The sequence below is a fragment of the Physella acuta genome, unplaced genomic scaffold, assembly GCF_028476545.2.
Source record: "Physella acuta isolate Inbredline_101_S28 unplaced genomic scaffold, ASM2847654v3 ptg000058l, whole genome shotgun sequence".
NCBI lineage: Eukaryota > Metazoa > Mollusca > Gastropoda > Physidae > Physella > Physella acuta.
In genome coordinates this window covers 1376359-1404197 of record NW_026731578.1, presented here as the reverse complement: position 1 = coordinate 1404197, position 27839 = coordinate 1376359, and the positions used below count along the sequence as shown (strand labels likewise).

General features: G+C 38.0%; 1 protein-coding gene across 1 annotated transcript; it reads left to right on the top strand.

The window, feature by feature from the left end:
• Window positions 1–2: 2 nt before the first annotated feature.
• Window positions 3–17239, top strand: LOC131948262 (coiled-coil domain-containing protein 171). Its single transcript, XM_059309803.1, has 32 exons — window positions 3–134; window positions 911–1052; window positions 1169–1295; window positions 1462–1541; window positions 1724–1898; window positions 2269–2470; window positions 2575–2615; window positions 2753–2847; window positions 3080–3172; window positions 3293–3387; window positions 3552–3617; window positions 3712–3850; window positions 4024–4123; window positions 4904–5031; window positions 5335–5424; window positions 6096–6257; window positions 6415–6453; window positions 7018–7185; window positions 8792–8980; window positions 9113–9226; window positions 9582–9972; window positions 11268–11423; window positions 11766–11980; window positions 12433–12597; window positions 12715–12906; window positions 13029–13174; window positions 13823–13877; window positions 14053–14181; window positions 15007–15153; window positions 15250–15314; window positions 15693–15788; window positions 16042–17239. Exons 2-32 carry the CDS (start codon window positions 948–950, stop codon window positions 16082–16084), a joined length of 4008 nt encoding a protein of 1335 aa, XP_059165786.1. The 5' UTR covers window positions 3–134; window positions 911–947; the 3' UTR covers window positions 16085–17239.
• Window positions 17240–27839: the final 10600 nt, after the last annotated feature.

Below are 27839 nucleotides of genomic sequence, written 5' to 3'. Positions count from 1 at the left end.
GTACAGCGGATCTCCGATACAAACATTTAGAAATTTAGAATCTACTTTTTGAATGAGTATTCCCAAAAGAGAACCGTAATGAATTAAAGAGCTTTACAATAAATTTGTTTAAACTGTTGCTTGATAGCGTACAGGTAGTTAAAGTTAGATAGATCTAGAATTAATTTATAGTCACAACATAGAGAATACTTTTAAACCATCGTTAATTTACTAAAGTAAAGAGAAGTTCAATATTCGACTTGCTTGGACCTGTTTTTAAATTTACAGCCAACGTTAAAATAAAATATATTATAGATTAATTAAAAACCACCCGAGAGGTTTAACAACCAACAGGTGTTTAATTACATATAGGGAGTCTATGGTACTCAGTTTTGGGCACTCCCTGAAAGTGTATCTACTACTATCTAGGACTGATTAAATACAGCTTCTTCAGTTTTTTTGTTTAATTGGCAATTCAATTTATTGCTTTTTTTTGCAATATCTCATGAATTTTATCATGGTTTGTGAGGGAGAGGGGGTGTTTTCTAAAAATGATAGATCTATTAGATTATGTTTGGTAGGGAATTGGGTAAAAGTAAGTAAGTAAAGCTCCCTTTCAAACCTGACGGTCTAGTATAGGGCAAGTGAAGTAGAGTTCACTTGTTTCTGTGACTTCTAAAGTCTAAATATGAAGAAATAGTGTGGTCAGCACTATGCCCAGCCGCCTTTACTTTCCCTAATGTGAGTTAGGTACCCATCAGAGTTGGGTGGACTCAGGGATGGTCTACTGACTTGAACCCAAATTTGAATGCAAGACTTATGGGATAGCAGTCCAGCTCTCTACCGCTAGACCACTCAAACCCTTAGGGGAGTTGGGTAAAATGTCCTAATTTTAAAAATGTATGCACAATCCCTTGCATTATATTTTCAGCTCTCTGTCAAGAAATGTTTACTGAAATAAGTGAACAATGTCTGTAGATATTAAAAAAGTTAGCCTTCACCTTGCACCAGAAAGTTCTCTAACAGAAGGAAACCCAGATATATCTCAGCCAAACACATTCATGCTCGAAAAGGTAAAAAGCCTTGACGGTACTTTGATAATGTAATGGAACAGTGGATCCTTTTCTCTAAACTCTAAGATAATAATCATATTAGCTGTTGATAACAATTTTGAATTTTAAAATTTCAGGATTTACAAGGTGGTGACTTTGCTACTTATATGGATGGAGCACTAAACAACGGCCAACTTGCCAATGAAGTCCATCGGTTAAGATTGAGTAATAAACAGCTCAAGCTTGATTTACAAGCTGAAGAAGGTACTTTTAGTGTTTTTGGTATTTTGTAACATTTTTTTGCTTCAAGATTAGAAAATTAAAAAAAATTCTTATACTTTTTTAGATTTTCAAATAGTTTCCCATTTAAGTTTAAAAAATATTTCTATAATATGTAAAAATTAAAATTCTTACATTAAAAAATGTGAAGAACAAGTACTTCAGTTGAAAAAAAGGCTGAGCAATCTAGAAGGGCAAAAGCTAGAGTCAACAACTAAAAGCAACCAAGAGGTAATTAGCTGTTTACTTTACTGAGATATTTATAGTATTTTTTAAGAATTACTTGAGCTTACCTAATTTAAATTATTTGTTCAATCTTTCTTGTTCAACTGCTTAAATAGTTTGGTGCTAAAAAAGAAAACTTTGAATTTTGAAATAATGCTGATAACATTTTTAAAAATTTTTTGTTTTAGCTTGCTGCACTAGAATCTCAGTTAGCCAAAGTACGGTCCCAGGTAGAGAAAGGAGAAGCAGTGAGGCAGAACTTGGAGTACGAGCTCACAAAATGTCAGAGACAGCTGAACCAAATCACACAGGCATCAAGAGAAAAAGAAAATAAGCTGTTGGATGGCACCAATGACTTGACTAGTAGGGTTTCTTATAGCTTATATTTTTATGGTTTATATCACATATTGTACTAGCTACAGACTCCTAGACACATTTATAAAAAAAATTATATATTTCTTAAACGTAATTACATCAGAAATGCATTTCACAACAAAATTCAGTCAATTTTGACAACGTAAAAAATGTTATTCTAGTTATATATTTGTGATTTGTAATTGATGTGACATTTAACTGAATTAAATTGACCAAATTAATTTTTCAAATTAATTTATGGTTACCACATACATTTACATAATTTTGTGCATGATTGGTTTGTGTTATTTTTATTATATTTGAGACTTAATACCTAGTCACCTAGGTTAACTCTAATTTTGTTTGCTTAATTAACCAGAAAAATTGAATGAAATAACAGAAGAAGTAAAGAGTTTGAAAACAGCTCTCCAGTCAACCCAAGCCAACGCACATGATGAAGAAACAAAACTGAAAGAAGATATTGAAGATCTGAAGGAAAAACTTGTCAGGGCTGAAAGAGATCTAGGCTCATCTCTCAATGAAAGGGACAAACTAACGGATTTGTGCCAGCAACATTCCAGGTGAAGCAGAGTCGGATTTTAAAAACTTGGCTTAAGAAGTTGAGAAATAAATCAAGTTCTAATATATGGGCCTTTATGTTTCATGTTCTTTTACTATTTTTCAGTCTTATTTCTGAGCTGAATGAACATCTTCAAGAGTATGAAAGTAAGTATTATATGTTATTGTAACTTACATTTATAAAAACAACCATTATGATATTTTTTATGATTACTTATTTATTTTCCCCAATGTTTTAGTCAATACAGTAACTCTACAAATCAAAATATTTTTATTTGTATCAGATGAGAAAAGAAGTTTACTTGATAAGCTTAGAAGAACAACATCTGAATTGGAATACACCAAAGAACGAGAAAGTAGATTGAGGACTGAATTGGAGGTGAACTTATTTTATCACTTTGTTTCATTAAATAGTCTCTAAGCTTTGTTTTAAACTTTTTAAACAGCTTATTTCTTGTTCTTTTATTAAACTGTATTGTACCCAAGATTGTTAAGTGAATTATTTAATTTACGTTTACTAAATTTTTATTTGTTTCCTGAATTTCATATTTTATTGAAGTTTTATACATTTCAGTCTGAGCATATATTGTAAATTTCTTACAAAATTTCAGAGCACTCAGTCAAGGACTAAATCCCTAGAAGAAAATATTGAAGCAGAAAGGTGTTCACACCTTGAGACCAAATTCAACTCAGAGATAGTTCAGGTCATTTTTAGTTTTTTTTTTTTTACTTTCAATATTTAGTTAGGTTAATTATTGGACTAAAGCAGAAAATTATTCATATCAAAATGCATTGTAATTACATTTTTTTACTGAATTATACAGCTTCGAGTGAGAGATTTAGACAGTGCTCTTGATGTAGAAAAATCTGCTAACCTGGAGGCAAACAAAGCCATTGAGCGATTAACACAACAAAACAGGTAAGTCACAGCTTAGTGCTACAGTGTCATCTTGTTTGTCAAGAAATCTCTTGTCAGTAATCCTCCTCTTCATTGGTCTAGAATTTTCTTCATTAGTTAAAAAATATTTTTATTTGACAAAAATTCTCCTCTTCATTTGTCATGAAATTTTTTTTTTACTTCAGAGAACTGGAAGATGTGTATGAGGAGGAGAGAAAGTTTAGACGAGAAGCTGCTCAAAAACTGGACAAGTAAGTCACAGGCTCAATCATATGCCAGGATAAAATATTTTACTATCACACAAGTTAACTTACGCATGTAACACACAACAACTGTTGATTACAGGGTAGAGAAAGAGTATGTCGCCCTGAGGAAGCAGCTGTTATCAGAACTGGAGGAGAAAAAAGCCATGATTGCCACCCTGTCCAAAGAATTAGAAACACATCAGAAAAATTTTAATGAACTAAAAACTGAGCTTTCAAAGGTAGGTAATCTAGTCTCAGATATTCCAACAAAGGTAGTTAATGTCTCAGAAATTCAACCAAAGGTAGGTAATCTAGTCTCATATATTCAGCTAGTTTAATGTTTTGCCTTACATCTGATAACTAGTGCTGACAATTTGTATTTTTATGACTAGTTATGACCTTGGTTTTGCAGGCGAAAAAACGCCAGCAATATCTTGAAGAAACTTACGATGGATCCATCAAAGAGCTGGAGTTTCTGTTACAGACTTTCCGTTTTGAGGTTAAGAAACAAAGTATGATAAAACTTTATGTTAGTTACCTTTTTTTTTCAAAATCCTCAACCCTGTGGTCCCCTATATCTCATCCAACCACCTAACATTTAAAATTATAGAAAGCTGAGCTGCAGTAGAAAAAGAGCTGATAGGCAAACATATTTAAAATCACCATTTGAACTATAGCCTGTGACTAGAAGCAGCACTGACTTAGATAAGTAACAGAGCAATCTGCCAAAACTAATAGAAAACAGGGTATAAAGGGAAGTAGCTTAAAGTAATTTTGCTACATAACAACTACATACAAAAATAACCAAAATTTAAATCTCTTCTCTGATGAGTAATTAATATATTTTTTAGGTAAAATTAAAGTAATTATCTTCTCACTTTAAAAAAAGTTAACTGTCAGTAATTTTTAACTTTGAGGTGGAATTTAATTATAAGAAATAGATTTTGTTTTTATAATCACTCGGAGAAATCCTGTGTTACTTATTATTTTATTTTTTAGCATTTTTTCATGTATTTAATACACATATTGTCAATGTGTCAATCTCGAAACACAACCAGTTAAATTATTAATTAATTAAATAAATATAGATACAATTATTCAAACCCCAGTGAATAGTACACCTGTATGTTAAGGGACAGAACAATGTTTTAAGAAGTTAAAACAAGGTCTGACAGCTGTGAAACAAAATAACTTATGTTAGAGATTAGAAGGCAAAATTAATTATCCAAAATTAATCTGAATAATTGTAATGTTGTTAGTCTTACATTTGACCATGACTCATTTTATTTCAGAAGTGGCTGCTAAAGAGGAGAGCAACACTGTCAAGGGGAAGAAACCCTCTAACCCCAGCATTGTGGTAGAAAACTTTAAACAAATGTTGTTTCAGATCAAAAGGAAAATGGACACACAGTCTGAAGAGGTAAGGCACATCTTTTTTTTTCTCTAGTTTAATTTTTATTCACATTTTCAGTGTCCACAAATCAATCATTGAAAAAAATAGTCTAAATTGTCAAAAATTTGACTTTTAATTACTCTGATTTTTATTCTCATATTTCTTGTATCATTAAATGAATTAAAAAAAGTGTGTAGTCACATAGATTCTTTATTTTAATAGTTTAACCCTAAACATTGTTTTTATTCTTACTTTGTTGAAGAAATATATATTCATTATAAATATATATTCAGTATATTATAATGAATAACTTATCTTTATGAATGCTAGCTTTTAAAAGTGAAAAAAAATGTGGAAAAACTAACAAAGGAACTTGAAGCCAGTAAAGAAATCATCAGTGCTAAAGACAAACTCATAGAGGTAGGTTTTTGTTTTTTTGGGGTGAAGGATAATTACAATTAAAATATTAATGAAACTGATTTATTAAAATCTTTAATCATCTTAACGCATAAAACACAAAGCAATGTTCCGCAGTTATCGATTTATTATGTACATTCACCTGCTGATTGGGGGATCGGCGTGGTCGAGTCGGTAAAGCTCATGGTTGCTAAACCGAAAAGTCTCGAGTTCGAACCCTCGGGCAGATGAGGCTCGTTAGCTGGGGACAGCCACTCTTCTAGGAGAGACAACTCCAAAATTAAACAACTGCTGCCTTGTAGTTTGTTCTTGGTTGGACAAAGGCTATGGAAGCAAATCCAAAAAGAAAAGCAGGCTGAAATCGGAGTCAATGGCCTCAATGGCACATAACCAGTTGACACGTAACGCTTAATTGTGTTGGAGGCGTGGTCGAGTCTGCAAAAAAAGTTCATGGTTGATAAATTCGAACAAAGTCTCGAGTTCAAACCCACTGGCAGATAAATCTCGATCCCCATTCAACACTAATAATTAAGAACGAAGAAGAAGAAGAAAGACCTGCTGATTAATTTTGAAGTTTATTCTGCAAAGTGACACACTATATTTAGACTTTTATATAGAAGTAATTAGTAATTTAAGATAAAAAAGATTACGGTTAAGATTGATATATTTTATAGGATGCACATAGAAATTATACAAAAACGGCAAAAGATTTGAATAAAACCAGAAACAATTATGCTGAGCTGGAGGCTACAGTAGGAAAACTGAAGACAAATCTCCAAAACAATGCCAGTAACCAGAACAAGGACAAGTCTCGCATTCAAGAGCTCAGTGACGAGGTAAGAAATAGTTTGCTAACACAACTATTTAAACTCCTATTTGATAGGGCAATAGAAGAATTGCCACAAACATTTTTGCTACAAACTGAATCTTGTTGATAAAGTGTTCCAGTCACTTTTATTTTGATACCATTTGTATTATTTTAATCAACAATAGGTTATGAAACTGGTCAAGCGACGGCGAACTGAAGAAGAGGTAATGCAATTAGTATTAAATAAAATGCATTAAAATTGATTGTAGACAATAGAATCTGTTGATGTTTAGACTGTAAAACAGCCATGAATGATGTCAAACTCTGAGTGGGTGGGGATTGTACTTTTGTGATGGTTGTGAGGGGTGTCAAGATTGTGGGAGGTTAGGCTGAATTTAAGGGTTTCCATTTTTTGAATAATAAAGAAATGATTTGATTGATCAATAAATCTAATATTGAGCTGTATTTGCCAGTGTTCAATGTCTTCAGAGGGGTGAAACTGTTTTGATGATTTGTGATGTGGGGGTGGGGGGTAGGGGGAGTAAAAATAGCTAAAAAAGTAAACAGCAGACATCATTTATGGACATATCCTTCATTGTAACTACAACAAATATCCCAGAAGTTTTAAAAGATTTTTTTTTTGCACAATCTCATGCTATATCAAATTGCAAAACCTGATGAGCTTTACTTTGTCTGCCCCTATCAAAACAGATCTGTAACAATATTTTACCTTTTTATTTTGTTATGCCAATATCTGCTGTACTTACTGCAAGCCATTTTTGTGCCAGGACCGGATCTGTTTCCTACAAAGTCTGTACCAAAAGCTTCTAGCTGCTCTACCTGTGCCACCTGCCCCAGATAAAAACCTGAACCTGTCCTCCTGGGATGACCTAGCTGATGTGGTCACTGAACATATTTCAACAATGGCTGACCTGCTGCAGGCTACTGATGCAAAGGTCAGAGGTCAAATGGTTAGCTTCCCATCTGGCTGTAGCTGGCACACACATTACTGGACTTAGTTGTTGTGTACCAAAAATATTTGGTAGTATTTACACTACTGTAGTCTTAGCTGTTGTGTACTAGAAATCTTGGCTAGTATTTACACTACTGTAGTCTTAGCTGTTGTGTACCAAAAATCTTGGCTAGTATTTACACTACTGTAGTCTTAGCTGTTGTGTACCAAAAATCTTGGCTAGTATTTACACTACTGTAGTCTTAGCTGTTGTGTACCAAAAATCTTGGCTAGTATTTACACTACTGTAGTCTTCGCTGTTGTGTACCAACAATCTTGGCTAGTATTTACACTACTGTAGTCTTCGCTGTTGTGTACCAAAAATCTTGGCTAGTATTTACACTACTGTAGTCTTAGCTGTTGTGTACTAGAAATCTTGGCTAGTATTTACACTACTGTAGTCTTAGCTGTTGTGTACCAAAAATCTTGGCTAGTATTTACACTACTGTAGTCTTAGCTGTTGTGTACTAGAAATCTTGGCTAGTATTTACACGACTGCTGTTTTAGCAATGTAGTATAGGCAACATAACCAAGTTTTCACTTTACTTGTCCATAGACTTTGACATTAAACTTGAGTTCCTCATGGAGCTATAGACTGTACTGCTACCACATGGAGCTAAAGACGGTACTGCTACCACATGGAGCTAAAGACTGTACTGCTACCACATGGAGCTAAAGACTGTACTGCTAACATGTGGAGCTAAAGACTGTACTGCTATCATGTGGAGCTAAAGACTACTGCTACCACATGGAGCTAAAGACTGTACTGCTACCACATGGAGCTAAAGACTACTGCTACCACATGGAGCTAAAGACTGTACTGCTAACATGTGGAGCTAAAGACTGTACTGCTACCACATGGAGCTAAAGACTGTACTGCTACCACATGGAGCTAAAGACTGTACTGCTAACATGTGGAGCTAAAGACTGTACTGCTACCACATGGAGCTAAAGACTGTACTGCTACCACATGGAGCTAAAGACTGTACTGCTAACATGTGGAGCTAAAGACTGTACTGCTATCATGTGGAGCTAAAGACTACTGCTACCACATGGAGCTAAAGACTGTACTGCTACCACATGGAGCTAAAGACTACTGCTACCACATGGAGCTAAAGACTGTACTGCTAACATGTGGAGCTAAAGACTGTACTGCTATCATGTGGAGCTAAAGACTACTGCTACCACATGGAGCTAAAAACTATTGCTACCTCATGGAGCTAAAGATTGTATTGCTAGTGTCCAGACTTTGACATTTATGTTCCCCATGGAGCTGAAGACTGTACTGCTACAGTGTCCAGACTTTGACATTTATGTTCCCCATGGAGCTGAAGACTGTACTGCTACAGTGTCCAGACTTTGACATTAAACTTGTGTTCCCCATGCAGCTGAAGACTGTAATGCTACCATATGGAGCTAAAGATTGTATTGCTAGTGTCCAGACTTTGACATTTGTGTTCCCCATGCAGCTGAAGACTGTAATGCTACCATATGGAGCTAAAGACTATAGTGCTAGTGTCCAGACTTTGACATTTGTGTTCCCCATGCAGCTAAAAACTTGCCAGATGGCACTGCAGGAGAAACAAGAAGTGTGCACAGAGCTGAAGCAAACACACGGTGACCAGATCACCCGGCTGACCAACGCTACCAGGGAGAGAGAGCAGGCCTGGCTTCTACAGAAGGAAGATCTGGAGCAGCACTACAAGCAGATCATCAATGACTTACAGTCTAGGTCAAAGGTCACACACTTTCCTTCATTGCCCTTTGACCCTAGGTGGTCACACTTTTTGTTGCCTGTCCAGCTGAGTATAAATGAAGTAATTGTACCCTATGATCTATCACATGTAATGAGAAAATTATTTTTCCTCTAGAAAACACAAGCCATAGCAGATCAAGCCTGGGAGAAAGTTCGAGCCACAGGAAATGTCCAGCAGGGTCTGGAGTCCGAAGTCTCACAGCTCAGACGCGAACTGGCTGAGTCACAGGTGAAGTTTTCATTCAGTTGTGGTCAGTGTCCTAACTTGATTGGTCACTCAGTGTCCTAACGTCATTGGTTGGTCTGTGTCCTAACGTCATTGGTTGTTCAGTGTCCTAACGTCATTGCTTAGGATATTTGATGGACATTCATTGAATCCACTGGTTAGCAGTTTTATCTCTTTGAATCTTGAGACAATTTTATATTTCTTCCTAATATGTAACACATTTTTTTTTATCACTCATGCTAGTTTAAAAGTGAATCACAGGTTTACAAATTCTATGAATAAATTAAATTTTGAAAATTAAATTTTTATTGTATTGTATTATTTGGTCAACACAATCTCCTTTTTAAAACATTTGCAGGTCAATGCGTCGTCGCTCTTGGCCGCGTGTGCCCTGTTGAGTGGCGTCCTTTACCCTCTAATGTCAAGGACATCCACACTAGCCTCAGAGTGCCATCTGCTGCAGGAGACATTCGCCACCTGGGAGAAGTGCCGGACCCACGCCATTTACCTGAGTCACGTGCTGAGTTCTGGCAGAGAGACGGAGCCAGACAAAGCAGATAAGAAACTCCAGAAGAAGAAGAGTCCCATTTTAAAGTTTCGGGTTCTAGTCTTGGCCGTGCTGGCATCCAACAGATTAGCATATCTGGGTCAAGGGTCATCCAGCTGTTTTGTAGCCTATGTGTTGTCTCTTGGTCATGCAGGTGTGAGGTTTGATGTTGGGGGACGGACAGAGACAGGCAAGTTTACAGGTGAGGTTTGATGTTGGGGGACGGACAGAGACAGGCAAGTTTACAGGTGAGGTTTGATGTTGGGGGACGGACAGAGACAGGCAAGTTTACAGGTGAGGTTTGATGTTGGGGGACGGACAGAGACAGGCAAGTTTACAGGTGAGGTTTGATGTTGGGGGACGGACAGAGACAGGCAAATTTACAGGTGAGGTTTGATGTGGGGGACGGACAGAGACAGGCAAGTTTACAGGTGAGGTTTAATGTTGGGGGACGGACAGAGACAGGCAAGTTTACAGGTGAGGTTTGATGTTGGGGGACGGACAGAGACAGGCAAGTTTACAGGTGAGGTTTGATGTTGGGGGACGGACAGAGACAGGCAAGTTTACAGGTGAGGTTTGATGTTGGGGGACGGACAGAGACAGGCAAGTTTACAGGTGAGGTTTGATGTCGGAGGACGGACAGAGACAGGCAAGTTTACAGGTGAGGTTTGATGTCGGAGGACGGACAGAGACAGGCAAGTTTACAGGTGAGGTTTGATGTTGGGGGACGGACAGAGACAGGCAAGTTTACAGGTGAGGTTTGATGTTGGGGGACGGACAGAGACAGGCAAGTTTACAGGTGAGGTTTGATGTTGGGGGACGGACAGAGACAGGCAAGTTTACAGGTGAGGTTTGATGTTGGGGGACGGACAGAGACAGGCAAGTTTACAGGTGAGGTTTGATGTTGGGGGACGGACAGAGACAGGCAAGTTTACAGGTGAGGTTTGATGTTGGGGGACGGACAGAGACAGGCAAGTTTACAGGTGAGGTTTGATGTCGGGGGACGGACAGAGACAGGCAAGTTTACAGGTGAGGTTTGATGTTGGGGGACGGACAGAGACAGGCAAGTTTACAGGTGAGGTTTGATGTTGGGGGACGGACAGAGACAGGCAAGTTTACAGGTAACTTTTCATCTTATGCGGAATTCTGTTGTTTAGGATTTATTTTATTTTAACAGAGATTTAAAATAATTTGGTTTTCAAAATCATGATGTTTGGGGAATTTTAAATTAAAATAAATAGACAAATATATATAGATCTAGATGAGCCATTTTAGGGTTAAAAATTTTAGTTTTTTTTTGTAGCTTTAGCTCAATATTAAATGCATTTGTTAGTTTATTAATATGGTCAAACAAGTGTTGGCCAGCTTTAGTTCTCATCTTTATTCATTGGTCAACTCTTTCATGTGAAACACAAAACTTGAAATATTTATCTTTCTTTCATTGTTCCTATAAAGTGTAATTGGTTTAATTGTTCCTCCTTACCTGCATGTTTTAAGGTCTGACAGGCAAGGATGCAGAGAACACCAGCTCAGCAACAGACTCAAATGAAAGACAAAACAGCTTGACTGCTTGGTTGACCAGCCAGGGCTTGCTTGATGCTGTGTTGAGTAGCGTCACAGAGGTCTTGGAGGTGGCCAGAAAGAAAGAACAAAGTCAGATTTGTTTTCAGTCAGATTTGTTTTCAGTCAGATTTGTTTTCAGTCAGATTTGTTTTCAGTCAGATTTGTTTTCAGTCAGATTTGTTTTCAGTCAGATTTTACCTAAGTGAGATTTGATTTCAGACAGGTTTTTTCAGTCTGTTTTTAAGTCAGTTTTTTTTTCAGTGAGGTATTATTTCTGTCAGACTTTATCTTAGTGGATTTTATTTCAATGCAATAGAATAATTTTTAATATTATTGGAAACTTATGTACAAAAAAGTCATCATGGGAATTTTTTTTAATGAATAATTTCTTTAATCTGCCTTCACTAATGTAACCCAAAATTTTTGTTTTAGCTGCCCACACTGACCAGAGAACACTTGTATCCGCTGCTAGATCATCGCTGAGTAAATTACTGGACAGAATTCACCGGTTATTTTCCAACTCACCTTACTTCACACAAACTGCACTGCGAGACAGATCTTCCCTGGCCAGAAAGCTGGAGAAATGTCTGTCTCACACACTGAATGATACACCCAACATCCTCAAAGGGAGCTTAATCTCATCTCAGGTAAAGCTTACAGTTACTGTTCTTTCCACTGTTTATGTGTACAAATCAGATCTTTTGTTTTTTATTATATAAGTGGAAGAAAATATTTCAAGAAGTATTGAAGTTTTTAAATACAGTTTTAATGTACAAATAACATTTGTACCACAAGAGGTTTTCTGACCAGCCCATGACCCAGTTAGCTGACACCTGGCTTGCACAATAACACATGGAAATCCATTAGCTCAGGTCATGTTGATCCTAACAGATGTTGATAAGTTTCTCAGCACTTTCACTAAATCATAGAAATTCCACATTAGACATATGTCTGTACCCTGCTGTTACTGGCACATTGTTGTGATGTTGTCATCTTGCTGTTGTTAAGTATCTAGTCATGCTATCACCATGTTGTTGTGATGCTGTCATTATGCTGTCATGATGTTGTCATGCTGTTGTTCCCATGTTTCTGTGTGTAGGAGCTGATGAGCACGTTACAGAACCACATCCTGGACCTGACCCAGAAACTGCACTCAGCTGAGAAGGAAAGGAGAAGACAACTCTCAGAGCTGACTGAGCTAAAGATTCAGATAGGGGAGACAACCAAATCAGATGAGGATGGTGGTGACAAAACTAATTCCAAGGCAAGAAACAGTTTTGTGACATTTTTAATAAACTTTAAAATTTTTTTATTCTTTAACAATGTCTGATGTTATAAGTTGGTATCATTATGTTTTGTTGTTATTTTTTCTTGTGTTTAGAACACCAAGTACGTTCTGGCGTCCAAGTTTGACAAGGTGTGTGTTGAGCTGAGTCTTGCCCTCAACCGTGAACAGAAAGCCCAGGTGTTGCTGCAGGAGCAGAGTGACCAGCTGACCGAGCTGACAGCCAGGCTGGAAGTCTGCGTCTCTGATGGACTGCACCAACAAAACAGCCTCGCTCACTTACAAGAGGTTTGTTTGATGTATTCTACACATTGGCTGTGACAAATTTGTTTTGCTAAACCTATTTAAGTTATAAAAATACACTTTCAAATACACTTTCTAAAAAATAAAAAAATAAAATAAATTTTCAGTCGCTAGCAGAAGTGGAGAAGGAACTGCGGCAGAAAGAACAGCACCTTAGACAGATGGGGAAACAATCCTCACAGTTAGAGTATGAGAGGGACTCGTTGGTGAGCAACCTTAAAGATGCAGAAAACGCACTAAGAGCTTCACTCAGGTGAGAATACTGATTGTGTCAGGTGAGAATACTGATTGTGTCACTCAGGTGAGAATACTGATTGTGTCAGGTGAGAATACTGATTGTGTCACTCAGGTGAGAATACTGATTGTGTCACTCAGGTGAGAATACTGATTGTGTCAGGTGAGAATACTGATTGTGTCAGGTGAGAATACTGATTGTGTCACTCAGGTGAGAATACTGATTGTGTCAGGTGAGAATATTGATTGTGTCAGGTGAGAATACTGATTGTGTCAGGTGAGAATACTGATTGTGTCAGGTGAGAATACTGATTGTGTCACTCAGGTGAGAATACTGATTGTGTCAGGTGAGAATACTGATTGTGTCAGGTGAGAATACTGATTGTGTCAGGTGAGAATACTGATTGTGTCACTCAGGTGAGAATACTGATTGTGTCAGGTGAGAATACTGATTGTGTCAGGTGAGAATACTGATTGTGTCAGGTGAGAATACTGATTGTGTCACTCAGGTGATAATATAGATTTTGTCACTCAGGTGTGAATACTGATAGTGTACACACTTTTTTAAATTAAAAAATTTTGTATCCAAATGTAGAGAGAGATTTTTTTTTTCAAATTTTATAACATTTAATTTTGTTATTATTGACTTTTTATTTTATTGCCACAGGGACAAAGAAATTTTAACCCTTTACATAAAAAATGTTGAAAGCTCTCTAGAACTGGTAGGTCTTGAAGAATTTGGCATCTGTATGTTTTTTAAATAACTGAAGCTTTAGTTAAATATAAGTTTAGTTTGAGGATTTGGTTGAACATCTGGAATATTTTTTAAAATCCCTTTTCAAAATATTTTAATTTAAGAATTCTTTTTTACCCCTCCCCCCATCCCCCTCTCTGCAGGTGAAGAAACAGTTTGTTCTGTTTGTGGACTCCAAGATGGGGGATGTGTCATTGGCCCAAATTCTGTTGAACCCTGAACTTATTCCCCAGGACATAGGGAGAGCTGGACAAGAGTTAATTGCCCTTCAGGTAAGTTATTGCCCTTCAGGTGAGTTATTGCCCTTCAGGTAAGTTATTGCCCTTCAGGTGAGTTATTGCCCTTCAGGTAAGTTATTGCCCTTCAGGTGAGTTATTGCCCTTCAGGTAAGTTATTGCCCTTCAGGTGAGTTATTGCCCTTCAGGTAAGTTATTGCCCTTCAGGTGAGTTATTGCCCTTCAGGTGAGTTATTGCCCTTCAGGTGAGTTATTGCCCTTCAGGTAAGTTATTGCCCTTCAGGTGAGTTATTGCCCTTCAGGTGAGTTATTGCCCTTCAGGTGAGTTATTGCCCTTCAGGTGAGTTATTGCCCTTCAGGTGAGTTATTGCCCTTCAGGTGAGTTATTGCCCTTCAGGTGAGTTGATCCCTCTTCAGGGGAGTTGATTGCTCCTCTGGTGAACTGCTTGGCCTTGTCAGAAATTAAAAAAATTTTTTACTAGATCAGCCATGTTATCTTTTACTTAATATTTCAGTTCTGTCCAAAATAATATACTTCATTAAAATGGACTTAATTCTTTTCTTGAAGATTGCTTATTAACATTTTTGTTTGAGTGCCAATTCTTTAGGATGTATACAATTTTTAAAAATATTTTGTGCACAGAATCTTGTAGGATGTTTTAAAAAATGTAATATTTTTGTGCACAGAATCTTGTAGGATGTTTTAAAAAATGTAATATTTTTGTGCACAGAATCTTGTAGGATGTTTTAAAAATGTAATATTTTTGTGCACAGAATCTTGTAGGATGTTTTAAAAAATGTAATATTTTTGTGCACAGAATCTTGTAGTATTTTTAATAAATGTAATATTTGTGTGCACAGAATCTTGTCGGATGTTTTGTTGACACTCAGCAACAAGCAGTCAACAAGATTACCTCCCTGGAGCAAGAAGTTGTCTCCCATCGCATCCACATCAACACCCTCAAGCAAGAGTTGAGCAACGCTGTACATAGGGAGTTTGTAGAGGAGGTCAGTTAGATTCCTCTTTCAATAACGCTGAGGTCAGGGCATTGAGTGATGAGATAAATAATGTATATAATTTACTATTTTTTTTTCTTACTCTAGGTTGATGATGCTACAAATGGCGCCTTCTCCTCATTTGAAGGGAGACAAGAATTTGTTCTTCTCAAGTGAGTTGTTTCTCTTTTGATTCCTTCTATCCTACTCATCTGTTCCTGTTTACTTCATCCCACCCTTATCCCTATCCTGAAACACTTCATCCCACCCTTATCCCTATCCTGAAACACTTCATCCCACCCTTATCCCTATCCTGAAACACTTCATCCCACCCTTATCCCTATCCTGAAACACTTCATCCCACCCTTATCCCTATCCTGAAACACTTTAACCCTCTCTACATGTTCCCCCCCCCCCCCACACACCCTGCCTTTATCCCTACCTGTTCCTTCACCCCTATCTCACTCCCCTCCATCTCTCCCTATTCCCTCCATTCCTCCTATATCCCCCTACATCCCCCTTCACACCACCTACTGTTGTTGTTTTACCAGGGAAGATCCCAACTTTTCTGCTGACTCAACAAAACCACTTCTAAAGTCTACTCCACCAGTTAGCCACAGTCAAAAATCTGCTTTTCAAATTGTCAAGTAAGTCAGTTATATCTAAACTTTTTTTTCAAATTGTCACATAAGTCAGCTTGATCTATTTTTAATTTGTTAAGTAAGTCAGCCATTAGTCAGCTATATCTGACATATTCAATTTATCTTTTAGGGTTCTGGTTGCCCTACTTAAATTATTTAATTAACTTTGAATAATATCTGCCAGCTGTATGTCTACATCCCATATGTCTACTATATATATGTATGCCTGTTTGTCTGTATGTCTGCATTTCTCCCACAGGTCCCGCCACACAGAGAAAAAGTCACCCAAAAAAAGCCAGTAACCCCCCCCCCCCCCCAAGCAATGATGGTCAACCAAATACTCTGAGATAGCATGACAAAAAGATAGTATACTCTGCCACTGTGTCATAGGAAAACTTGGGTTCAAATCCTGCGTCAATTTTAATTTATGTAGAAATGTTTACTTAAGTTATTACATACTTAAATAACATTGAATGTAAAAATGTAAAAATCAAAGGCTAACTTATTGTTTTAGTTTTATTTGTTACTCTCAGCTGACATTTTTTTACTGTCAGCTGACATAATGATGTTAGTGTCAGTTGACATTTCTGTACTAAATGATTGATGTAGCTAGGGTTGGCAATGTCTAGGGTGTAGTTATCAGCAATCTTTTCATGTTATTGTCAATATAATGTTATTGAAATGGCATTGTCATGTTATTGTAATGGCAATGTTATGGTATTGTAATGCTATTGTAATGTTATTGTAATGTTATTGTAATGTTATTGTAATGTTATTGTAATGTTATTGTTAACTACTTGGAAAAGTTTCAACCAACACTGTACAAACAATTGGAATGAAGACTTGAAATAATCTCTGAATTTAACAACAATCACAGACAAAATGAGAACAATCCTATACCTCAATCATACATGACAATCACAGACAACATTGTAACAACTTTTTTCAGCTGTGTTCAAATTTGTAAGAATTCAGCATTCATATTGTAGCACCTACATTGTATCTTTTTGTTTTATTGATTTCAATGTACCCATACCTTCATGTATAACATAACCTTACCATACAGTATACAAGAGTGAGTGTGCAGCATTATATTTACCTATCTCACTTACTAATCTCACTTAGCTGATGTACTTCACAAACTGCCTCACACTTATTGTATTTCTTTTATTGTTTATCTATTCAATCATTGGGTAAGTAGGTCATGCTATATTTAGATCTGACAAGTATGTATGAGTGAAACAAGTATCTAGATACTGGTAGAAGTAAAGGGAGAGAAAATGTTATATATTAAAGTAACATCAATTTTTTAGATATGCTTACTGGTTTTTATATACTTATAAATAAAAAAAAATTGTTATTTAACTGATTCAAATCTTTGACCAATTTTAAAGATTTGTCTTACCAGATATTGATTATATTATATTTTATAACAATAAATAATTGAAAGGCTTTGTAAAAAACTGGTTCACTTGTTTATCTGGTTTTGTAAACATTTTGAAAGAGTAAATTATGGTCTGATTCCTTATTTCAGATACAATACAAAAATAAATATGTATCATAAGATCTATGGAAAAAAAATGCATTACAAAAATTTTTAATAAATAAAGTTTAGAGGGATAAAATTAAGCTTCTAAAAATAAAGGGCAACAATATAAGAGAAAGTTAGCAATACATTACCGAGTTACCTTTCTTAGTTTTATCAAGCAGATGTGTTGGAAGCAGGGATTTAAATAAAATAACAGTGTAGACAGAAAATGTTATTTCAAGCCAAAAGGTAGACATAGGTAATTAATGCCAAAGTTAGGTATTCAATGCCAAAGACATAGGTATTCAATGCCAAAGGTAGACATAGGTATTCACAGTGCCGGCGCTACCTATAAGGCGAACTAGGCGGTCGCCTAGGGCGCCATCCCTTGGGCGCAAAAGGTATAATCGTTATTATCAAAAAGTACCTAATAATGAATAACTTTTATAAAGGAGTAGCGATCTATTTCGGCACCCAGGACGAACTATCAATTTTGCACCTCCACCCCAAAATTAGGTCTATATAGGTATATATTTATTCGCGATGGTGAATATGCAACCCCACCTCCCTAATTTGGAAAGGTCGGGGCGCTTTTTACCAGTCACTTTGCCTTTTTAATTTGGTGTCACATAACTGATGTAAAAAACGATTAAATAAGTTCGTAATTTAAATTTCGAACATTTTAATAGGGCTTGTAAGTCTCGTTTTCTCTGACTTTAAATTATAAATCTGTCCTGGTGTATAGGGTTTTGTATAGGGTTTTGTAATGACAGGGTGTTCAAAGTATTTTCACTTGTTTGGTAAGTTTTGATGACTCGTTTAGATTTGGGAGTAACGGCGGAAGGCTGTTGCTGATATGGTTTCATAGGTATAAAGTATCGAAGTGTTAAAGTGTCGTATTTTTACTTTCTCTTATATACGAAGTATAGAGAAAGTATTGTAATCGTGCAAAAAAAAAATCGAGATTTTTACAAATCTCGACGTTTTACACGATTTACGATTTACGATAACCGGAAGTGGTACTTTTTCTACTTTGAATTTTTCAAAAGCCTATAACTTGAGTACTATTTCAGATAGATAAATGAAATTTCACATGTAAGTAAAACATCTAATTCTCTACCTTCTCTCAAATTTTGAGTAATTTCCGTTGAACGGAAGTACTAATTTACGCTATTTCCGATTTCTCAAAAAACGCATGTAAATTTATAAAATACTAATAATATTGCACACTATTATGCACATTTTGTTTTGGCGTTCGCTTGGTGCGCAATTCTTTTTTCTATGAGATTCTATTCTATTTTTAAAAGTTAAAGTAATTAAAAATCATGTCTATATTGAAATTCCAAGTTATATAAGAATATTCGAGAAAGTTTAGGAGAGATCACTCCCGGTTTATTTATTTGGCTGTTGTGTAGTTGAAGGTCTAGTGGAATCTGATTGGTAGTAGAGAAATAAGAATGCAGGTGATGAAGTATCGTAGTTTTGGAGTTCGGGAGTATTGATTCTTGTTGTATTAAGGTATCGAATTATAATGACTGTTAAAGTGTAGTAGTAGGTCCAGTGAAATCGTTGTTGATAAGGAGTATCATTTGTAGAGCTTGGTGAAGTAAACGAGTTGGTGTCGTAGTTCTGGAGCATCGAGTCTAGTTATGTTTAGGTATCGAAGTTTGATATGTGTTGTGAATGCAGTAGGGTAGTCTAGTTTATCATAAGTTAAATTATTTAAGTTCAGGACGGAACACACTACAAAGAAAGGTAGGCGTTCTCTAGTTGAAAAATCTTCAGTTTTTTAGGAATCTATATTACCATTACTAAAGTATTAATATTTATTAAATAGGAAGGAATTTAATAAAAACTAAACTTTTGTTTTTTCAAATTAGATCTATATTTTAAAAAAAAATTAATAATTCTAGCAATGTCTAAACCAGGGGTCGGCAACCTGCGGCTCGCGAGCCGCATGCGGCTCTTTTGGTATCAAGATGCGGCTCTCCAGCTCCTTGAACAAATACTAATAATCTTAATAAAAAAATAACATATTTGAAATAAAAAAATGTTAGTGGCTCTTTAAAACCAGGGAAATTTTTAAAATTGTAACTTTTGGCTCTTCTGCTTCAAAAGGTTGCCGACCCCTGGTCTAAACCGTTACAAATGTTTGAATTTTTTTGAAAAGACATCCCTTTATTTAGGGGATCCAAAATTTTACATAGAAAATTTAAATAACGGCCCGCACTTAAACGTATGTCATCAAAATTGAATAGAAGTATGTTATAAAAAGCTACCGTTTTTAGACTTTCAAACAAAACCTATAGTTAAATATTCAATTGGTAAAATATATCGTTTTTACAAGGTTACATAGCTAGTATCAAAGATTTGTTATAAAGCTTACGTAATGAAATTTAGAGCGTTTTATTGTGCTTTTCCAACATATCTTAGTTACACTTGGTTAATTTCGCAATTCTTGTGAAAGTTATTTCCCTTGAATAAAATTTTGTTATTTGGATTTTCAAACTTTACATTCATTTCAAATCCCTGCACCTTAGCAGTGGCGGATTAAGGGGGGGGGGGGGGGGGGGTGCTGGAGGGCTGCAACCAGGGGCCCCCGATTTTTAGGGGCCCCCAAATTTCCTTTTTAGATCATAGTAAATTTCCCTTTATTGCTAAATTGTTGTTTTTTTATATATTTTTTTACTATAAAAGCCAATGTTTTAATATTCGAGCACACACTTTATTTAAATAGCGGTCAAATTCTGACTCATGAGTCTATGATTGACGCCTTTTGAAAAATGCTCAGCACTTGAAAGTAACTTAGATAGCGTCGGATCGTGTAGCAAGGTAGAAACAAACATTAAAATAATATAAATGTTAGGCATAGGGCCTACATTCTGAATTAGGTCTCACTAGCAAGCATCCAGACAAGCAACATTATTGACCAGCCTTAGCAATCAATGAAAAACTGCCTGACCGTTTTTGCTTACCCACTACACTACTAACAAATGTATGAAAGATGCTTTACATTTTTGTCATTAGAAATGAGGTTTTGGATATTATTTTTTTTTTTTAGGTACAGGATATACAGATATAGTTATTTGGATTAAAACTCCTTAGATTAAAAACTGCTTATTATGGCCTGGTGAGCATAGGGAATATTAGGTAGAGTTCACATAGTTAGTTTTTCTCAGCAAATGAGACATTCTGATCAGTTCTAGATTTATGCCTAACTTCCTTTAGTAGTTTTAAAATTTGAGATTGATCTAGATTCTAGGTACCCATCTGTGTTTGGTGTTCTTGGATCTGAACCTGGGATTAGAGCTCAGGACTTTTGGGTCAGCAGTCGTGCGTTCTACCCGATATTGTAAACTCGAAACTTTTAATTTTAGAAAAAATCAAAATAGGCCACAAACCGTTAGGTCTAATTAATTAGCTTGTACTTTCGTTGGCGTCAAGATAGATTTATAGAACTAAAACAATTGTGGAAAAGTGCGGACGGCGTATGGTTGAGGTAGGGAGGGCTATGTGGACATCACATTCATTGAATCATAATCTGTATTGTTTATAACAAAAACAAAGCTGTATAAACAAGGTAGGCCTAAAAACAAATACGGCAGTACCCGTGTTATTTTGACCCAACTCAATGGGCTGTTTAGTCGCGGCGAACCTATTTAGGCAACCGACATTTATGCCTAAATTAGGCCTAGACAGAAACAGGCCAGGGAAGGCTTCTTTAAAGGGCGACTGTGGAAATTCAACCTAAGAGGTTGGAGGTGTGGTTTTTTAACGCTTATGCCGTGCTTAGTAGTTTTAGTTGGGCCTAGTTTAACCTCTGTTATTTATAATTTTTTACATAGAGTGGTTTGAAATTCTCTTTTTACTTTCTCGTATATACGAAGTATAGAGAAAGTATTGTAATCGTGCACAAAAATCACTTGAAATTTTAACTATTTTCACCGTATTACACCTCAGTCCTTCATCACATCCGAAGTATAGAGGACTTATTTTAATCGGGCAAAAATTATCAATCCAGATTTATCAAAATTAAAAGGTTTTATGCGTATTCCAGTCTGAAAAACTGGGCTTTGCAATTCTGTCCGTATGTCTGTGTGTCTGTGTGTGTGTCCGTGTGTAAACACGATAACTTGAGTACCGTTACAGCTAGGTTGATGAAATTTCATATATAAGTATTTTATCAAAATCGTAGATCCGTATCAACTTTTGAGCGATTTCGGATAACCGGAAGTGGTACTTTTTCTACTTTGAATTTTTCAAAAGCCTATAACTTGAGTACTATTTCAGATAGATAAATGAAATTTGATATGTAAGTAAAAGATCTAATTCTCTACCTTCTTTCAAATTTTGAGAATTTTTCGTTGACCGGAAGTACTTATTTACGCTACTTCCGATTTCTCAAAAAACTAATGTAAATTTTAAAAGTACTAATAATATTGCGCACTATTATGTGCTTTTTTATTCGCGTTCACTAGGTGTGCAATTAATTTGTCTACGAGATTTTATTCTATTTTTAAAACTTTAAGTATTTAAAATGGATTAAAAATCATGTCTATAGCCCGAGTTCCCATCCCCTGTTATTTTATATAAGAATATTCGAGAAAGTTTAGGGGAGATCACTCCCGGTTTATTTTCTTTTCGCGTCTGCAAGCAAGCAAGTGCCAACAGTCTTTTTCGCCTGCTCTATAACATTATAATATTCTAATAGATATTTATATTTGTACAATGTTAGTCTGCATTTCCAGCTTTCTCATGCCCAATATAAATTCGTGAATGACTGTTCACTAACTATCGTGACACTGTATACCGGCTGAGTATGACTGCCATTAGCCAGGGAGGTAGACTCCAACTAACTGGCAAATAGTGGACTGAATCAGTCTCACGAAGATGTTGGTTTGAAACACTACATGTTGGTCGTTTAATCATCCATAGGCTCTGACCAGGCTTTACTTCCCCACCAACAGACGCAGGACATCGTCTTACCGTCTGGTACCCGGCTAGGTCGATGGTCAGAGGTCTAAAACTTCTACATTCATAAAGTAAACAGTCATATATTTAGTACTGCTGACGTAGCGGATGGATCTCGCCTCTCTGTTTTGTTAGTGTGTGTGTCGTGGTAGTGGGTGGGGGCAACATATAACCTTGCTAAAAATGAGTACATATTTGGTACATGTTTGTATCCAATTTATTAACACCAGTCAGATGTCCTTGGTCAAGTGGTGACACCAGTCAAATGTCATTGGTCAAGTGGTGACACCAGTCAAATGTCCTTGGTCAAGTGGTGACACCAGTCAAATGTCCTTGGTCAAGTGGTGACACCAGTCAAAATATCCCTGGTCAAGTGGTGACACAGTCAAAATGTCATTGGTCAAGTGGTGACACCAGTCAAAATATTCCTGGTCAAGTGGTGACACCAGTCAGATGTCCTTGGTCAAGTGGTGACACCAGTCAAAATATCCCTGGTCAAGTGGTGACACAGTCAAAATGTCATTGGTCAAGTGGTGACACCAGTCAAAATATTCCTGGTCAAGTGGTGACACCAGTCAGATGTCCTTGGTCAAGTGGTGACACCAGTCAAAATATCCCTGGTCAAGTGGTGACACCAGTCAGATGTTATTTGTCAAGTGGTGACACCAGTCAGATGTCCTCGGTCAAGTGGTGACACCAGTCAGATGTCCTTGGTCAAGTGGTGACACCAGTCAGATGTCCTTGGTCAAGTGGTGACACCAGTCAGATGTCCTTGGTCAAGTGGTGACACCAGTCAGATGTCCTTGGTCAAGTGGTGCCACCAGTCAAATGTCCTTGGTCAAGTGGTGACACCAGTCAGATGTCCTTGGTCAAGTGGTGACACCAGTCAGATGTCCTTGGTCAAGTGGTGCCACCAGTCAAATGTCCTTGGTCAAGTGGTGACACCAGTCAAATGTCCTTGGTCAAGTGGTGACACCAGTCAAATGTCCTTGGTCAAGTGGTGACACCAGTCAAATGTCATTGGTCAAGTGGTGACACCAGTCAGGTGTCCTTGGTCAAGTGGTGACACCAGTCAAATGTCCTTGGTCAAGTGGTGACACCAGTCAGATGTTATTGGTCAAGTGGTAACACCAGTCAGATGTCCTTGGTCAAGTGGTGACACCAGTCAAATGTCATTGGTCAAGTGGTGACACCAGTCAGGTTTCCTTGGTCAAGTGGTGACAGCAGTCAAATGTCCTTGGTCAAGTGGTGACGCCAGTCAAAATATCCCTGGTCAAGTGGTGACACCAGTCCAAATGTCCTTTGGAAAGTGGTGACACCAGTCAGATGTCATTGGTCAAGTGGTGACACCAGTCAGATGTCATTGGTCAAGTGGTGACATCAGTCAAAATATCCCTGGTCAAGTGGTGACACCAGTCAAAATATCCCTGGTCAAGTGGTGACACCAGTCCAAATGTCCTTGGTCAAGTGGTGACACCAGTCAGATGTCCTTGGTCAAGTGGTGACACCAGTCAAATGTCCTTGGTCAAGTGGTGACACCAGTCAGATGTCCTTCGTTCCCGGAGGTAACTTGTATTCGATATGTTGGTGGCATCCAAAATATTGGTTCGGGGAGAAAGAAAAAACAAGGTAAAAACAAGAAAAAAAAGAGTAAATATATTTGGAGAATGTAAAAATGTCGCCAAAATTAAACTCAGCAAGACGTCTATCATCAGAAAATGGATATTGGAACAAAAGAAAAATGGAATTTTCTGGAAATTCCATGTTTGGTTTGATCAAAACTCAGTACACAAAGTTCAAGTTAAAATATGCTGTGTTGAGCTGAAGGTCACGTGCTATACTTGCTCACAGGCTAGATTCAGTGTCACGTGATTCAACGGACACACGAGTCCCAGATATTTTGGAGCGAGTGTAGACCGACGCTCACGGAACTGCAGCTGCACGTGCTGTGTGAGCAGATAGACACCCCGTGCAAGAAACTTTAGTCTCGTGTCTTATTCTCAGACACAGCCTTCTTTCTTCTACACATTTTTTCACCTCTCCTAGTGCATTTACAGTACTCTATCATACATTTGTGTGCTTTGCCATTTTGCCATCTCTCTCCAGCACTTTCCCAATAATTGTCATGTCTTGTTTCACTTTCTCTCTGGAAAACTTCAGTTATATTTCCTCATCTCAAACGGTGCTCGATTTGCAGGACTTGCTTTCTCTGGTAGTAGCAAGCGTGTTCTTAGTGCTCTTAGTGCTGTCAGTATTTTGTAGAACTGGTGGCTTTACTCTGGTGGGTCGCTAGCCCACACACACATACAAACATGCATGTACGCTGTCAAGACACACATACAAATATGCATGTAGGCTGTCAACAACACAGCCATACAAACATACATGTAGGTTGTCAACAACACAGCCATACAAACATACATGTAGGTTGTCAACAACACAGCCATACAAACATACATGTAGGTTGTCAACAACACAGCCATACAAACATACATGTAGGCTGTCAAGACACACATACAAACATACATGTATTCTGCTAGCCTTTGGGCCTGACCCAACAGCCAGTATGACCCGCCACTGTGTCTAACCAGGATCTCGACTGGGTTTGTTTGCTCGTGGACATCATCGGCAAAAAAAATTATTCTAAAGAAGTGTGTATAGGGGGATGGGGGACGGGGGGGGGGGGAAGAACAAAGCTGTTTGTGTTTTTTTAATAATCAAGTCATAACCGTTCTGGTTTTTATGTTCTAATTCAGCTCATCTGTTCACGTGCATGCTGGACCCGAGCGTGAGTGGTCTAACCTACATGCAGACAAGAGTACAATCGTGGCAGGTGGCGCCTCGCACGTGTATCTGTCATCACTGATGGCGTCACACGGCTGTGAGTACATTGTAGGTCTGTCTGACGCCGCGTCACTCGTGGGATCGTGCGTCCACGCCGTGGCGTCAAGGGACGACGTCATTACTGTATCGGAGTCTATCGGGAATTCCCGGTCAACGCGGGTATGACGGACGGACAATTGACTTGGTCAAGCAGCTAAAAATAGCCATTCGAGAACGGTGTCGTTTTATTGTTTTCCTCGAGCGGCTTTGCTCAGAGCTGGGTGGGTTGATGATAGCTGGGTGGGTTGATGATAGCTGGGTGGGTTGATGATAGCAGCAACAGTGCTGGGTGGGTTGATGATGGCTGGGTGGGTTGATGATAGCTGGGTGGGTTGATGATAGCAGGATCTGGTGATGATGGCAGCAACAGTGCTGGAGGCAGGATGTCATGCCAGAACTCTGGTGTTTGTAGGGTGGGGTGTTTGTTGAACAATTAAAGAGCAAACAAATTGTTGTGACAATAGTCAGGACAATATGTGTGGCAGTAGCCGTGACAATAGCCATAGCTCTAGAAGCGGCATTTCATTTTACTGCCAGAGATAACGATTCGATGATGAGAATCTGTACGAGATCACGTCAGTCTGTACGAGATCACATGACTGTGCGAGATCACGTCAGCCTGTACGAGATCACATGAATCTGTACGAGATCACGTCAGTCTGTACGAGATCACGTGACTCTGTACGAGATCACGTCGCTCTGTACGAGATCACGTGACTCTGTACGAGATCACGTCAGTCTGTACGAGATCACATCAGTCTGTACGAGATCACGTCAGTCTGTAAGAATATGATCACGTCAATCTGTACGAGATCACGTCAGTCTGTACGAGATCACGTCAGTCTGTACGAGATTACGTCAGTCTGTACGAGATCACGTGACTCTGTACGAGGTCACGTCAGTCTGTACGAGATCACGTGACTCTGTACGAGATCCCGTCGGTCTGTACGACATCACGTCAATCTGTACGGGATCACGTCAGTCTGTACGAATCTGATCACGTCAGTCTGTACGGGATCACGTCAGTCTACGAATCTGATCACGTCAGTCTGTATGAGATCAACTCAGCATGTACGAGATATGAAACACCCAATCAATGTCTTGTACTTAGATTCAAACAAACTCAAGCGTTGACTCGAGACGTGCACAATCTCATATGTCACCACAACGTGGCATTAGCTCTGGCTGTCTAGCTACAGCCATACGACAACAAGAAAATAGCTGGAGCAACAACAGAGGACATGGCCCCTACCACACGAAGTCCAACAAACATAATGTACGACATGGCACCTAAAATCAAATGTCGAATGACATGGGGTCCGATAAATAAATGCTGTACGGAATGTGATACAATGATACAATGCTGTACGACACAGGACCTAAACACGAATGCCGTACGGCACGGGATACAGCGAGACAATGTCGTACGACAAACAATTTGTCATTCACGGTCGGTTGGTTACCTAGTCCGACGTTTCTGGCCGGGCCAATCAAAATCCACGATTAGTCTGGCTGGACGGGTCACGTGACGGGGGTTCTAACGAGGTCACCAAAAGACCATGTGGAACCAGACGGCAGAAATCTAATCTTGACCACTTGACCACTTGAAATGAGATTTACCCCCCCCCCCCCTCCCCCCACGCACATACACACAACCCCTTTATTGACAAACATTGTGTATCACTTCAAGATATAAGACAATATATTTTATTATAACTATCGTCAGAAACAAATAAATATAGTCGTGTTGTATCTAAAAATAGTGGGTCAATCCAGGTCAACATTCACGACCTACATGACTCAAGAATGTCCTTTCAAAATGACACATGGCAGACGGATTGACAGTGGAATGTGGCAGACGGCATGTCCAGCAGACGGCAGCAAGAGGCTACACAGTGTAGCCCGATCTGTTGCTAGTGTAGCACAATCTGTCACTAGTGTAGCACAATCTGTCACTAGTGTAGCACAATCTGTGGCTAGTGTAGCACAATCTGTCACTAGTGTAGCACAATCTGTGGCTAGTGTAGCCCGATCTGTCGCTACCTAGCTTTTCGCGTTGCCAATTTTAGGAGAGACATTCAAATCGCACGATATAATGTGTTTTCTTTTACTTACAAATTAATAAGAGATGACGTAACATGGAGATAAATGAATTCATTTGTCCTTAATATCCACAACCAATCTTAAGAAGTCAACCACAGACAACCAGATCTACCACTACATTTACTACGTATGCCAAACAATCAGCCGACACAAAAAGTAGATCTAGACAAAGAGTAGATCTAGACAAAGAGTAGATCTAGACAAAGAGTAGATCTAGAGTCTAGACAGACGTTGACCACAGACTACCAGATCTACCACTACATTTACTACATAGGCCAAACAAATTGTATTACATTAAGAACCAGATAACCCAAGATATCACGTGACACAAAAACTGCCCCATCCAGGGATAGGATAACCCTGATGTTCCATGTCCATCAGGCCAGCACCTCTGTCCATCTGACGTTAGACGTACAGGATCAGCTATAAATAGAACGCAGTCGTGCGTGAACTCCGCCATCTTTGAGCTGAATACCTTAATTAACAAGCGATGAGCGCATCCACCCCGCCCCCAATCACCTCTTACCCCAACAGACCGCTAACATCCAGAGTTTCTTCCAGGCATCTCTTCG

Coding starts and splice junctions, on each gene's coding strand:
- LOC131948262 (XM_059309803.1), top strand. CDS start 948: ATGTCTGTAGATATTAAAAAAGTTAGCCTTCACCTTGCACCAGAAAGT. Junction 2,616..2,752: donor ACATCTTCAAGAGTATGAAA/GTAAGTATTATA, acceptor TATTTGTATCAG/ATGAGAAAAGAAGTTTACTT. Junction 12,907..13,028: donor GCCTCGCTCACTTACAAGAG/GTTTGTTTGATG, acceptor ATAAATTTTCAG/TCGCTAGCAGAAGTGGAGAA.